Source organism: Coturnix japonica, chromosome 38 (assembly GCF_054131305.1).
Source record: "Coturnix japonica strain WE chromosome 38, WE-NBRP24, whole genome shotgun sequence".
NCBI lineage: Eukaryota > Metazoa > Chordata > Aves > Galliformes > Phasianidae > Coturnix > Coturnix japonica.
The window spans coordinates 2,858,053-2,870,168 of record NC_140700.1 but is presented as its reverse complement, the minus strand read 5'-3'; the positions used below and the strand labels follow the sequence as shown (position 1 = coordinate 2,870,168).

The 12,116-nt window shown below is 53.9% G+C and overlaps 2 protein-coding genes across 9 annotated transcripts in view; both read right to left on the bottom strand.

The window, feature by feature from the left end:
* C38H6orf89 (chromosome 38 C6orf89 homolog) overlaps positions 1–3,866 on the bottom strand; it is a 20,006-nt gene extending 16,140 nt beyond the window's left edge. For 2 of the 5 annotated variants that reach the window (XR_014938832.1, XM_015884901.3), the window contains exons 1-2: positions 2,821–2,880; positions 333–540 (exon numbers count right to left, since the gene is read on the bottom strand). Coding sequence is in view for 4 of the 5 variants with exons in the window: in XM_015884901.3 (XP_015740387.2) it covers positions 333–521 (189 nt within the window). In the remaining variant the exon portion in view is untranslated. Of the gene's footprint in view, positions 1–332; positions 541–810; positions 891–1,229; positions 1,342–2,820; positions 2,881–3,668 lie in introns of those variants that run through there. The other 3 variants (XM_015884902.2, XM_085527408.1, XM_015884903.3) reach the window with 3 other exon arrangements.
* RAB44 (RAB44, member RAS oncogene family) lies at positions 3,729–12,116 on the bottom strand. 4 transcript variants are annotated; one of them, XM_085527364.1, is made up of 16 exons: positions 11,813–12,116; positions 11,624–11,738; positions 11,343–11,514; positions 11,053–11,196; positions 10,729–10,819; positions 10,551–10,646; positions 10,137–10,315; positions 9,749–9,806; positions 9,450–9,535; positions 8,968–9,296; positions 5,974–6,519; positions 5,531–5,612; positions 5,282–5,396; positions 4,977–5,078; positions 4,680–4,756; positions 3,729–4,539 (listed from the first exon to the last, which is right to left on the bottom strand). In XM_085527364.1, the coding sequence occupies exons 1-16, from the start codon at positions 11,990–11,992 to the stop codon at positions 4,452–4,454; spliced, it is 2,460 nt and encodes an 819-aa protein (XP_085383490.1). In that variant the 5' UTR covers positions 11,993–12,116; the 3' UTR covers positions 3,729–4,451. The 4 variants fall into 4 exon arrangements, with proteins under 4 accessions (XP_085383490.1, XP_085383491.1, XP_085383489.1 ...); XM_085527365.1 differs by having other exon boundaries at positions 9,758–9,806; XM_085527363.1 differs by having other exon boundaries at positions 5,974–9,296.

The following is a 12,116-nucleotide window of genomic DNA, read 5'->3' as shown; positions in this document are numbered from 1 at the left end:
CCTGAACTTTAAGAACCTCCTTCCTTCCTCATGTTTCCACTGTGGGTGCTGATATTTGGAATCATTGCCTCAAAAATCAATCCAAAGACTTCGTTCTTTGATAATTCAAGGAGAGGGAGGTGTTGACATGTTCAACTTTCAATTCACACGAGTAATTTCAAGTCTAAGTCAGTTGCCTTCTATTTTCAAACCAGCTTATGGGAGGAAGGAAGGAAGCTACACTTAACATCGTCTTAAAGAACTTGGAAAATGCAATGGGAAACAAAAGGCTCAGATGCAAAGGGAGAAATTCAGAGCCATAAATGGGCTGTGTATGCACAGAGACACCTTACCTTGTAGATGGCTACTAAGACAGGGTAGCGGGGTGGGCCCCTTTGGGGTTCATTTCTTTCCAAGAGCTGCTTGATGAATTTCTCAATGGCTTTTTCTGACATCCCACACTGGTGGCCAGTCTGTCTCACCAGATCAATCGTCTCTGATAGCTTATCGTAGATGCTGAGCTCGTTGGCTGAAAGCTCCATGGCCTCCGATGAGAAATCCCTATGGAGAGAGACTCAATGGATTAGAGAAAGCACACTCCAGTCACCCATCTCAATGCCAGCCCAGGAACACAAAGAAACAACCTAGCTGCAGTCCTCATGATCTCTGCTGGGTCGGTATCTTCAGGGAACTGAAAGAAGCAGCAAAATAACAGCAAAAGAAGCAGTGGAGATTTGCAGATTATGTAAATGAATAGAACTTCCCAAAAATGAGTGAAACTCTATTTATTCATCAGTTCCAAATGATCCATCCCATAAAGCGACTGCTCACCGAGTACAAGAGCCAGCACTACAACGCTGATCACCACAGACAGCAGCCAAGCCAATTCCTCCTGCACTATAATTGTAGTCACTTATTTTAACATAGATTTGCTTTCATTAAATACCCCGTCAGCAATAAGAAGAGGGCAGGGAAATAAACTGTATGTACAGGGTAAAGTTCAACAGTTTACAATTGGTTCACATTTTCGCAACCTGATGTCCAGGCCAAGTGATTATTGAGTAACAGTAATAAGATAGCAGCATGTTCTGCAGGCAGGAGAACCCTTGTGTCCCACCGAGGGGTTGCCTCCAGGTCATCCACATGCAGAAATGCAGGATGAACTGCATTGTGAGCTACAGGCACTAAATGGAACTTGACAGCAATTTGCTTCCCAAAGAGATTTCAAAGGGAAGCTTGTATGAACTCACCTATGAAATCTGATCCACTGCTGCTCCCCTTGTCTGCCACAAAGGCAGAGCTCTGCAATACCAAGAGCACCTACAGAACAGGCTGAGCATTCTCACCCCAAACTGTAGATTTCTACAAGCCGGAATCAAAAATAAAGCACATAAGGAAAGCATACTGCACTGCACTGCTGGGTTAATTAGCTCCTGGCCCTGTTCTGCCACTATTCCTTCCATTCCATGCAATCATCTGTCCCAGATCTCACCACCTGAGCAGCCTCATGGCTCGCAAAGCTGCCCAAAAGCAGGTTTGGTCAATACAACATGATATTAAATGCCTTTTTTTTCCCCACAGCTTTTATGTTGCCTCCACAATGCAACCGGTGTGTGAAGGGTTATCCAGCTTCCTCTTACTCCAACATGCCAAAACTTCTGCCTGCAAAGCTCTCCCATGCTGAATTCCTCTGCTTGCTGGATCTGCTTCACACAGTTATCCCTACAGAAACACCGTCAAACACAGCAGAGTCCTCCTTTCCAAACAGCAGAAGCATCCTACTACAGTAAATTGCTGAGACACATCTTGATGTACTGGAACAGGCTGCCCAATGAGGCTGTGGATGCCCCATCCCTGCAGGCATTCAAGGCCAGGCTGGACGTGGCTCTGGGCAGCCTGGTCTGCTGGTTGGCGACCCTGCACATAACAGGGGGTTGAAACCATTGCGGTCCTTTTCAACCCAGGCCATTCTATGATCTTAATTCTCTCCACCCTGACCTTTGTATTCAGCACTAAGAAGCACATTTGCAGACAACCCCTGTGAGCTACACACAGTGAAAAAACCTGTGAAAAACCCTCAGCTGGGACACAAGATGCTACTGAAGACATTCCTTTGAGAACAGATGAGGCCTTAAACAAAGATAAATAACAATCTATTAAGTTCCTTCCTATCAGCACAACCAGGCCAACAAAACAACAACAAGAGGCCACTGTATGCAATTTGCTGCTGCACACACACACGCTGAGTGGGCCTTATTCACAGCAACCTCTCAAGGCAGCCGTTTGCAGCACAATATCCACATGTTTTGTGCCATTTTTGATGAACTCCAAGGCAGCCCAAGAGGAGCAGCAGATGCCTGGAGATCCCAGGGATGAGCAGCAGCTCTCACCCCACCAACCACCAAACCCAGGGTTGCCACAGGGCTGGGAATGAAGCCTTAAGAAGATAAATATTCAGCAGCCTTGAGAAGGGAAAGGCTGCTGAATATCTCTATGCCAGCAGGGAAACCCAACAGAGCAGTATAAGGGAAGATTTCCACACTGGACAGCAGGCCCAACGCTGGGTGAACGGGGCCTGCACCCCACCTCCACAACGAGGCCATTGCTGAGTGCCTAAAATCTCCTTCCAACCTCTAAAATATCATAATAATTAAATAAACAGAGGCAGAAAACGCCTCCATAGCACCGCGCGGCCCACGAGAGACCCTTAGGCCCAGGCCTAGGCCCACCCTCAGGCCTAGGCCCGGGCCTAGGCCCAGACCCAAGCCTAGGCCTAGGCCCAGGCCCTAACCCAGGCCCAGGCCGCCCGCCCCGCGCCCCCCTCACCACCCCCGGCCTCACCCCGCTCCGCCGCCCGGCTCCGGGCTCCTCCCGCCCGCGGTGGAGGCGGGCCCGGCCGCCGCTTCCTGCTTCCGGCGGAGGGGGTTGGGACTCTCGGTTCCCCCCGCTGGGTTCTTTGGGTTCCCCACAGCCCCCCGCACCATCATCATGAATAGCCGTGGTTGCTCCGGGCAGTAGCGCTGTCCCTCCGAAGGCACCATCGTTCTGCGGTCTCTCTTCGTCTCTAGCAGCTTTAGAACTTAACGAGGGTTCTGGCCATCACCAGCAGCATCCCCCCTTTGTCTTCTGAGGCAGCTTTGGTCCCTTCTTCTGCCTTATTTCTCAATGGATCTTCACCTCTCACCCTGCAGCATCAGGCCTCCCCTCAGCCTCCTCCAGCCAAATAAACCTGGTGCCTTCATCTGTCCCACCCTCCAGTCCCTTCCCCACCTTCACAACCCTCCTCTGGATGCTCTTTTATGCTTTATGGCCTTCTGACACTCCATCAACACACCCTCAAGACACCCCTGCACCATTCCCAGCTATGACAGCCATGGGTTGGTTGTGATATCTGCTGCTCTCATGTCTCCATTTCAGCCCTATTCAAGCTCTCAGCCTCCACATCAACCTGCAACAACGAGCCCTGCAGCTCAGTCAGACACTGCAATGACTCTGTTGGGATTTTCTGCCTTCCCAACCCCAGCACGGAGGTCTCCAATCCAACTTCAGCACTGCGAGGGGACTGGAGGGAAATCCTTTACCACAAGCAAATGCTGGCACTCCAAACACCATTTGTCTCAATATATCAGGATCATTTCCACTTTGCCAGCCCTGAAGGTGCACAACCAAAGCAAAAGGGTGGTGGATACCTGATGAGATGGGGCTGGACATCATCCTCTCACTGATAAAAGAAACCAACACCACCTCTGTGCTTTCCAGCCTGCTTTACTGCCTTGCAACGCATCCGGGCACAGATTCAATCCTCTTCTATAGACATGATTTCCAAGAGAACAGAACAGACGTTTCTTTTTCTCTGCTGCTCTGCGAAGCCTTTTCTTTTGCAGGTCGGTTTCAGGCTCTGCTGTTCTTTGCTTGGAGCAGCATGGAAGGTTTTGCTGCATTTGCTGCCATCTAATGGGGGTATTCAGCTTCAACTCCTTACATTTTGAGAGCAAATAAAATTGCTTGTGGAGGGGTAGCGGGGTTGTACAGGACAGGCAGCATCTGCTGCATGTAACCAGCACGTTTAGGGAAGGGGAAAAGCAGGTTTGTTCCATCCTTTAAGCCAGCCCCATAACGCAGCCAGTAATAAAATCATCTCATAACAAAGCATGGCAGAAGGGGATTGCCATGGAGTGAATGTGTATTGCATTAAGTAAAAAGGGGCCTTCAAGGATTAGGGCTGAGGGAGGACAGGCAGTAGCAGAGGAGCAGCCATGTAGGGGATGGAGGCTCTAAGATGCAAAGAAGAAGCATGTGTATAAGAGAGCTGATGTTGCTTCTTCAGCTGCAGTCACTGCAATATCACACCCTCCCTGGTGCAGTTCATAGCCCTGATTTCTCTGAGCACAGCCACCCTGTGGTCTCTGCTTATCTCCAGCTGCTTTTCCGTCTGTCACTGCAGTTTCAGAGCACAGCAAGGACTCTCTCCATCACCAGCAGCATCCCTTTTTCTTCTGAGGTGGCTTTGGTACCTCCTCAGCCTTATTTCTCAATCGATCTTCAGAAACTTTGAGTGCCCTGGGCAAAAAGGAAGCAAATGAGCCACGCATTTCCCCCCCATATAGAAGCTCTGGTGGCAGTGACACACCAGCATTTCCCATAGGAAATACAGGAGGGAGCCCATTAAAACCTTGGCAAAACCCAAACACGCTCCTCACCTGACCAGGCTGACGATGGACTCGGTGACGTTGTGGCCGGAGGCAGCACTGCATTCATAAAACAAGAGCTGGTGCTCCTGGAAGACACAGAACCCACAGAGAAATGTGCTTCCCTTGCATTGCAATGGCTATTTACTGCTGTATGGAGCCAAGGAGCACCGTGGCCAAGCAGAAACAGAAGGACTTGGGAAACAAGTAAGCCAATAACTGATGGACTGCAGCCTGAGGGTGCAATGCTTGTTGTCTGGTGGCAGCTTTCAGAGCTAGAATGGGACCCCAGCAGGGCCGTGCACCCACCTGAGCCAGGCGCTCCCCCTCCTGTGTAGGGACCTGCCTCTCTGCAGCACAGTCTGTTTTGTTCCCCAGAAGCAGAACCGTGACTCCATCTTCTGCTCCCTCCTGGGAAATGAAAGAGAGGAGGGTGAGGAGTACGAGCATCACCTCCTTGAATCACAGCTGGACACACCACCCAGATACATCCCTAAGGATGTGGGATGATAACTGTGAGTTCCCCCCATTCCCCAGCGCTGCAGGGGACTATTTGAGACATAAAACGTTACCAACACTCCCTTTATAGGGCCAGGTTTCCCTGCATTGCCCACCTGAATGCAGCTGAGCCAGTAATGCACATCAGCAAAGGAATATTGCGAGGTGATGTCGTACATCAGCACCACTCCATCCGCCTTGCGGAAGAACTGCTTGGTGATGCTGCGATACCTGCAGGCAGCACAAAGCATCACTGAGTGAGGGGGCTACCACCAACCAAGCAATCCCTTTAGCAAAGCAACAGCATCCATGTCTTCTAAGCAGCCCCAGGTTGCTCTCCCAAGGCACCCAGCACAGCACCTCACCTTTCCTGCCCAGCTGAGTCCCACAGGCGGAGAGCAAAGCGTTTGTTGTCCACCACGAGGTTCTTGACCTGATAATCCATCCCTGGCACACAGAAAGGGATATGTGGGTATTGTGGAGTTTCCCTCCTGTTATATGGATGGAGGAACCAGGTGGTGGAGCTGCTCCCAAGGAAACCCACAACCCGGGGATATTTTATAGCTTGGTGAGGTCTTGGATTGCACAATGAGTAAGACCAGGTTGATTCAGAGAGGAGAATAGAGCCAAAGGAAAAGCCACTGGTGCCCCAGAGAGGTTAAGGAGCATCCAGGTGTGTGTGGCTCTGTTAGGACCTGGGTGACAGGTTGGCATGAGCAGTGATATGCAAGTAATGACCTCCAGCAGCTCAAGTAATGGAGGGAAGGGAACTGTTATGGTCACTTACGTGGGTGCAGAGCTGACCTACCTACTGTGGCAGCGAGGTGTGGGTTGAAGGTGTCAGCATGCAGTCGGTACAGAAAGGAGGTTTTGCCCACGTGGGAGTCCCCAACAAACAGCACGTTGTAGAGGTGGTCCGGCTCCAGGGAACCCTTTGGGGCAGCTCCTGCTCCATTCACAGTCGCAGCCTCTGGCTCTCCAGGGCTGGGCTCACCTCCCAGGCTCATTTTCTGCTCCATCTCTTGTTTCTTCCCCACATCGAGCTCTTCTTTCTGCTCTTCTAAGAGCTGCACCCTACTACTGACCAGCGGGCTGTCCCCCAGGGCCATTCCTGAGACATCCTTTGCAGCATCTTCCCCCTGTTGGATCCCCATGTGCAGGGCTGACGTTGGCAGCACTTCTTGTTTCGGAGTCTCAGCAGGTCCAGCAGCTGCTTGTTCTGCTTCCATCACACCTGGTGGCTTCTGTGGCTGCTGGGGAGCAGCGTGAAGCCTCCCCTTATCTGCCTGTGCTGAGACCTGCTCCTGGAGCTGCCTCTGGGCTGCCTGTCCCGAACCACCTATCCGCTGCACATCTGGAATGAGAACACCCTCCTGCATCATCACATCCTGATTTAATGTGCTGATTTGTAATGGTACCTCGGAGATGGGAGAAGCAAGTGTAGCTGCATTGGCATCACGGCCCTGCTTTAGATCCAAATGCTGAACTTCAACTGAAATCCCCGCTTCTGCCTCTAGCTTCGCTCCCTGCACCACATCCAGACCTCGAGCTCCATCCAGAGACCTCCCCTCTGCATCAGGGCTCACTCTCTGGGTTTCAGCTCCAGCTCTCTCTCCATGGGATAACATGAGCTCCTCCAGCTGCACAAGGGACTCTGCTTCCTTCCCTTCCAGCTCACAATCACTGTCCAGTACCAACCCAAAAGGAGCTGGACTCCCAGCAGGGATTTCTGCTGGGGAAAGCCCCTCACCGAGCACTGCAGCAGCTCCCTCCTCCAGCTCTGGATCTGCTCTATCAACTTCCTCTGCCAATTGCACATCTGGCCCCACGTTGTCTGCCTGCTCTGTACCCAGGTCACCAGCCACACTCATGGGCTGCAGCTCTGCCTCCAAGCTCTTATTAACCTCCCCCAGCTCTGCAAGCAGCTGCACATGGGCACCACCACTCAGGGCCTCCAGCAGCTCCAGGCTTCCAGCCTCCCCTTGGGGTGGCAGCTCTACAGCAGCCCCCTCTGCCTGCCCAACTCCTGCTCCCTGCAGGTCACACATGCGCAGCCCAGGCTCAGTCAGTTCTTGTCCCCCATCCTCAGCATCCTCCCCAAGAGCAATGGCTGTGTCATCCAATCCATCCCTCAGGGCTTCTGTGCTGGGGCTCCCATGCAGCAGGTTCTCTGCTGGAGCATCCTCTGCCTCCTTCATTTCCTCTGCTTGAGCACTGACCAGAACTATCTCATCCTTATCATTGCCCTCCTCCTCCATCACTTCCATCCCCCTCTCTTCTTTTAGGTGCTGTACATCTTGTCCCTCATGCTCAACCTCCTGTGTCAGCTGCACACTTGTATGGCCTCCCCCTCCCAATGGGGCTTCCTGACTGGGACCCCACTGCAGCTGTGTATACACCTGAGAATCCAATTCCCCCTCCATTTCTACTAACTCTGGTTTACCAATCTCACCCACCAGTTGCACCTCTGGCTCCAAGCTCTCTGCCTGCTCTGAGTGCGGCTGGTGATCTGGGTACAGGGGCTTCAGGCTCTCATTAATGTCCCCCAGCTCTGCAAGCAGCTGCACATGGGCACCACTACTCAGGGCCTCCAGCAGCTCCAGGCTTCCAGCCTCCCCTTGGGTTGGCAGCTCTACAGCAGCCCCCTCTGCCTGCCCAACTCCTGCTCCCTGCAGGTCACACATGGGCAGCCCAGGCTCAGTCAGTTCTTGTCCCCCATCCTCAATATCCTCCCCAAGAGCAATGGCTGTGTCATCCAATCCATCCCTCAGGGCTTCTGGGCTGGGACTCCCATGCAGCAGGGTCTCTGCTGGAGCGTCCTCTGCCTCCTTCATTTCCTCTGCCTGAGCACTGACCAAGACCATCTCATCCTTATCATTGCCCTCCTCCTGCATCATTTCCATCCCCCTCTCTCCTTTCAGGTGCTGTCTCTCATGCTCAACCTCTTGTGTGAGCTGCACACTTGTATGGCCTCCCCCTCCCAGTGGGGCTTCTTGACTGGGACCCCACTGCAGCTGCGTGTCCACCTGAGAATCCTCTTCCCCCTCCATTTCTACTAACTCTGGTTTAACAACCTCACCCAACAGTTGCTCCTCTGCCTCCTCCTTTTCCTCTGCCTGAGCACTGACCGGTACCATCCCACCAGCTGGGCTCCTTGCAGGGATTCCTGCTAAGGAAAGTCCCTCACCAAGCACTGCAGCAGCCCCAGCTCCTCCCTCCAGCCCTGGCTCTGCTCTATCAGCCTCCAGCAGTCGCACATCTGGACCCATATTCTCCACCTGCTCTGCACCCAGGTCACCAGCCGCACTCATGGGCTGCAGCTCAGTCCCCTCAGTCTCTCCCCAGCAGTGCTCCATTGCACCACTACCCTCTCCATCCACTTTATTGGGGTTGGGAGCTTCTGTCACCCCTTGCACTGCTGCCATTTGCACCTCAACCCATTTTGGCACCTCTGGTTCTAGCTGTTCTCTTGGCATCCAAAGCACATTGGTGCTAAAGCTGCCCATTGGGAGCTCCACCTCCTGAGCTTTGAGGGCTGCCTCCAAATGTTCTCCTTGGAGCTGCACCTTTTCCCACTCCATCTTTCCCTGCACCCATCCTTCTCCCTCCACCCCCATCCCAGGCTGCTCACCCATCTCCGTGCTCTCCCCCAGTGCCTCTTGTGGGCTCTCAACCTCTTTAAACACCTGCTGCTCCCTTCCCTGCACAGACAACACCCTTTCCATCTGCTGCATGCTCTGCTTTGCTCTCTCCACTCTGTCTCCCTGGGCTGCCCCCTTCTCTTGAGCTCCTGCAGACGCACCAGCCTGTGTCCCGTCCCCAGCACGAAGCTCAGCTGCATCTCGTCCCTCTCTCAGGTCTTCTTCCAACGCCTTGTGACTGATGTGGTTCCCTCGTGGGGCCGAACCAGATGATCCTGTTTGGGGCTCAGCATCATCGTGTGTGCAGCTCCCAGCAGCTCCCAGTGCTTGCAGCTTCTGCGTGCTCAGAGCCGCTATTGCATCATTCATCTCTCTTAGCAAAGAGCCTTGGCCAGAAAAACGTTCTTCTTTCAGGAATTCAGGGAAGGGATCCTCTTCTACAGAGAGTAGCCGTGATGGGTTTGTGTCTGATGGGGGCTTTTCCCAAACCCTGAGAAGAGCAGAAAATGGGATGAGAGCAGCAATGGGGGGGGGACAGAGCCCAGCAATGGGGGGGGACAGAGCCCAGCAATGGGATGGAGCACTGAAAGGAAAGGATTTGGGCCAGGGGAAGGTGGAGGATGTAGGTGTAAGGACTCCTTACACGTGGTGGGTGCTCCTGCGCTTGGGCTCACTGCCTTGGGAACCCAACCCGACCTGCATCTCCAAGCAGGGCTGCTCTGGTCTCATCTGTAGCAAAGAGAGGAAAAGAGGGGAACAAAACCAGCTTGGCAGAGACTTGTATCCATTTGAAACTATTCTCAGCTTTCCTGCCTCAATTTCCACATATTCCCACCCAAGATATGGGGGTAGCAGCCCTGTCTGCTGCTGCTCACCCCTTCCCAAGCACCCACACAGCACAATGCTGCTCTATCATCCCACCACCCCCCGCACTGTGCACACCTGCAGTACCTGCGGGGATGGCAGCGTCTCACCGAGCAGCTCTGCCTCCACTCCATCCCTGTAAGCACAGAGCATGGGGTCACAATGGAAATTGCATCCCTTCACCTCCTCCATCCCCTCTTTGGGGTCCTTTGCAGCCCTGGAAGCAGTGATGGGCCTTGCTCTGCTCAGGACTGGGCCAGCAGAGCTCACCCATGTCCTTGGCCCAATGCTGGGAGGGCCCTATCAGCACAGTGCTGATAATCCTGACATCTCTTCCCAATCATACCAAATCACACCACATCCCCACACCTTTCACACCATCCCAAAGCCAAGAGATGGCTGAACCCTATCCAGCTCATTCCCCATCAGCTGCAGCTCCCATAAAGCAGCCAGATGTGCAACTCACCGCGCTTCCTCAGCCCTTTGCTGAGCCATGGCAGCCCGCAAGCACTCATGTGTCTGCTGCAGCTGTGCATGGATGTGCTGCAGCTGCTCCTCCAATGCACGGTTGTTCTCCTCCAGCTGTCGGTTCTCAGCACTGGCAGCTTGTTGTGTGCTGCTCAGACTGCGGCACTGTGCTTCCAGCTGCAGGCACACAGCAGGATCACCCCCTGCTCGAGGGCTGGGGATGGGTTTTCCCCAGGGCTTTGGGTGGGGAGACTCAGTTTAAGTGCTCCCAAGGAAGGAAGGGATCACAGGGATGGAGGTAAAGCGAGAGATGGAGGTGCAATGTGATGAACTGCAGAGAGCATCCAGGTTTGGGCCAAAGCAGTGAATGCAACATAAAGAATTACACCACCAGTATTTGGGGTCAGCTCACCTCCTGCTGTGCTGCAACCAAGCGCTTCACCTCCTTGTCTCTTGCATCCAGTGCTCGCTGCAGCACTGCACAGTGCAGGCGGCTCCGGGCTGTGCTCTGTGATGGCAATGGGAACATCAGCACCCAGTTGGGTTTGGGGTGCTGGGTGACTCAGGTTAGGGGTGGATGGATCCCCCACCTCCTGCTCCATTCGCTGCCGTTCCTCTTGGATCTGCTGCTCCAGGGCCTCGCAGAGCTGCTGCACCTCCTGGTTGTGCTCAGCCACGCGCCTGGTGGGGGGGAGGTGGGAGGTTGGGAGGGTCAAACTGTGCTACATAGATGTGGGTCTGGGGACCCCATATTGCCCACCAGACCCACAGACAGCCTGGAGGTTCATTCACCCAGCAGGGCCATGGGGTGCATGGCTGTAGATAGAGCCTAAACATGAGCATAACATGAATCCTCTGTGCTGGGAAGGGTGCATTTCTTCCTCCTTGGGTGCACCTCCCTGGCAGGGACTCACTTGTTGAGGGTCTCCTCCAAGGCCTCCTTCTTACTCCGGACTTCTTGGATGCGGTGCCTCATCTTGGCCAGGAAAGCCTCCAAGTTACCCATCAGCTGGGGCTCATCCTTCCGCAGCTTGGCCCAGAGCTGCCAGATCTGCTGCCTGCCGGGAGAGAGGAGCAGGGCAGCAAGAAAGGATGGATCATATGGGGGTCCCTATGATAGGGGATGTGTGGTCCTGGGGGTAGCTGTGCCCACATGGGCACTAAACTATGGGAAGCACCCAGGGATGCTCAGCTGGCTGCTCACTCTTCCCATCTGTCATCCACTCCCAGCTGCTCCATGAAGGCTGCAAAGTGTTTCTTCTCCTCGCTGTCCATCTCCTCCCACGTTGGGCTGGCGAGGACCAAACAGCTCCTCCGTGATGCTGCTTTCCGTCTGCGATGATCCCTACTGATTTTTTGGGAACACAGGAACTGCCCTGCAGAAATACAGCACCCAGATCTCAATGCTTCCCTCTCCCTGTGCCCACAGCCATGGTGCCCATGAGCATCCCCATTGCAAAGCACTGGCTGCATGGAGTCACTTACGGAGCCCAGAGGTGAATTCCTCAATGCTCAGCTGCCCAGTGCCAGCAGCATCCATCCCATCAAAGAGCAGCTCCAGCTCCTCTGTGCTGCATGGAATAACCTCCCCCTGCAGTTTCTAACAACAAAACAGATCCATAGGACAGCTGGGTCGGAATGAACCCCACAATCTCCCCCAGCCCCATCCCTTACCTGCATATCTCCACGAGTGATGAAGCCCTGTGCATCCCCACGCTGCTCCTGGATGACATCCTGGACTCTCTGCATCACAGCAGCTGCCCAGGGTGGTTCTTCACCCGCATCCTTACGGAGCTGCCGTCTCCGGCTGGATCCCATCCGCCGCCCCTTGGAGCCCACACGCTGCTCAGCCATGGCTCACAGTGGGGATCTGCTGAGGGCAACCAGAGACCCATTAAACAGCCCAGAAGGGTGAAACCTGACTGGGTTTGGCAATAGGAAAACAGGCACTTCTCTCTGCTTGGATGGCACAGTGCTC

Excerpts from the sequence above, each read along its gene's own strand:
- RAB44 (XM_085527363.1), bottom strand. The coding sequence starts at position 11,992 with ATGGCTGAGCAGCGTGTGGGCTCCAAGGGGCGGCGGATGGGATCCAGC. Across the intron at positions 11,197-11,342 it reads GTGGATGACAGATGGGAAGA|GCAGCAGATCTGGCAGCTCT; the intron begins GTGAGCAGCCAG and ends CTCTCCCGGCAG. Across the intron at positions 5,613-5,973 it reads ACACCTCGCTGCCACAGTAG|GGATGGATTATCAGGTCAAG; the intron begins GTAGGTCAGCTC and ends TCTGTGTGCCAG.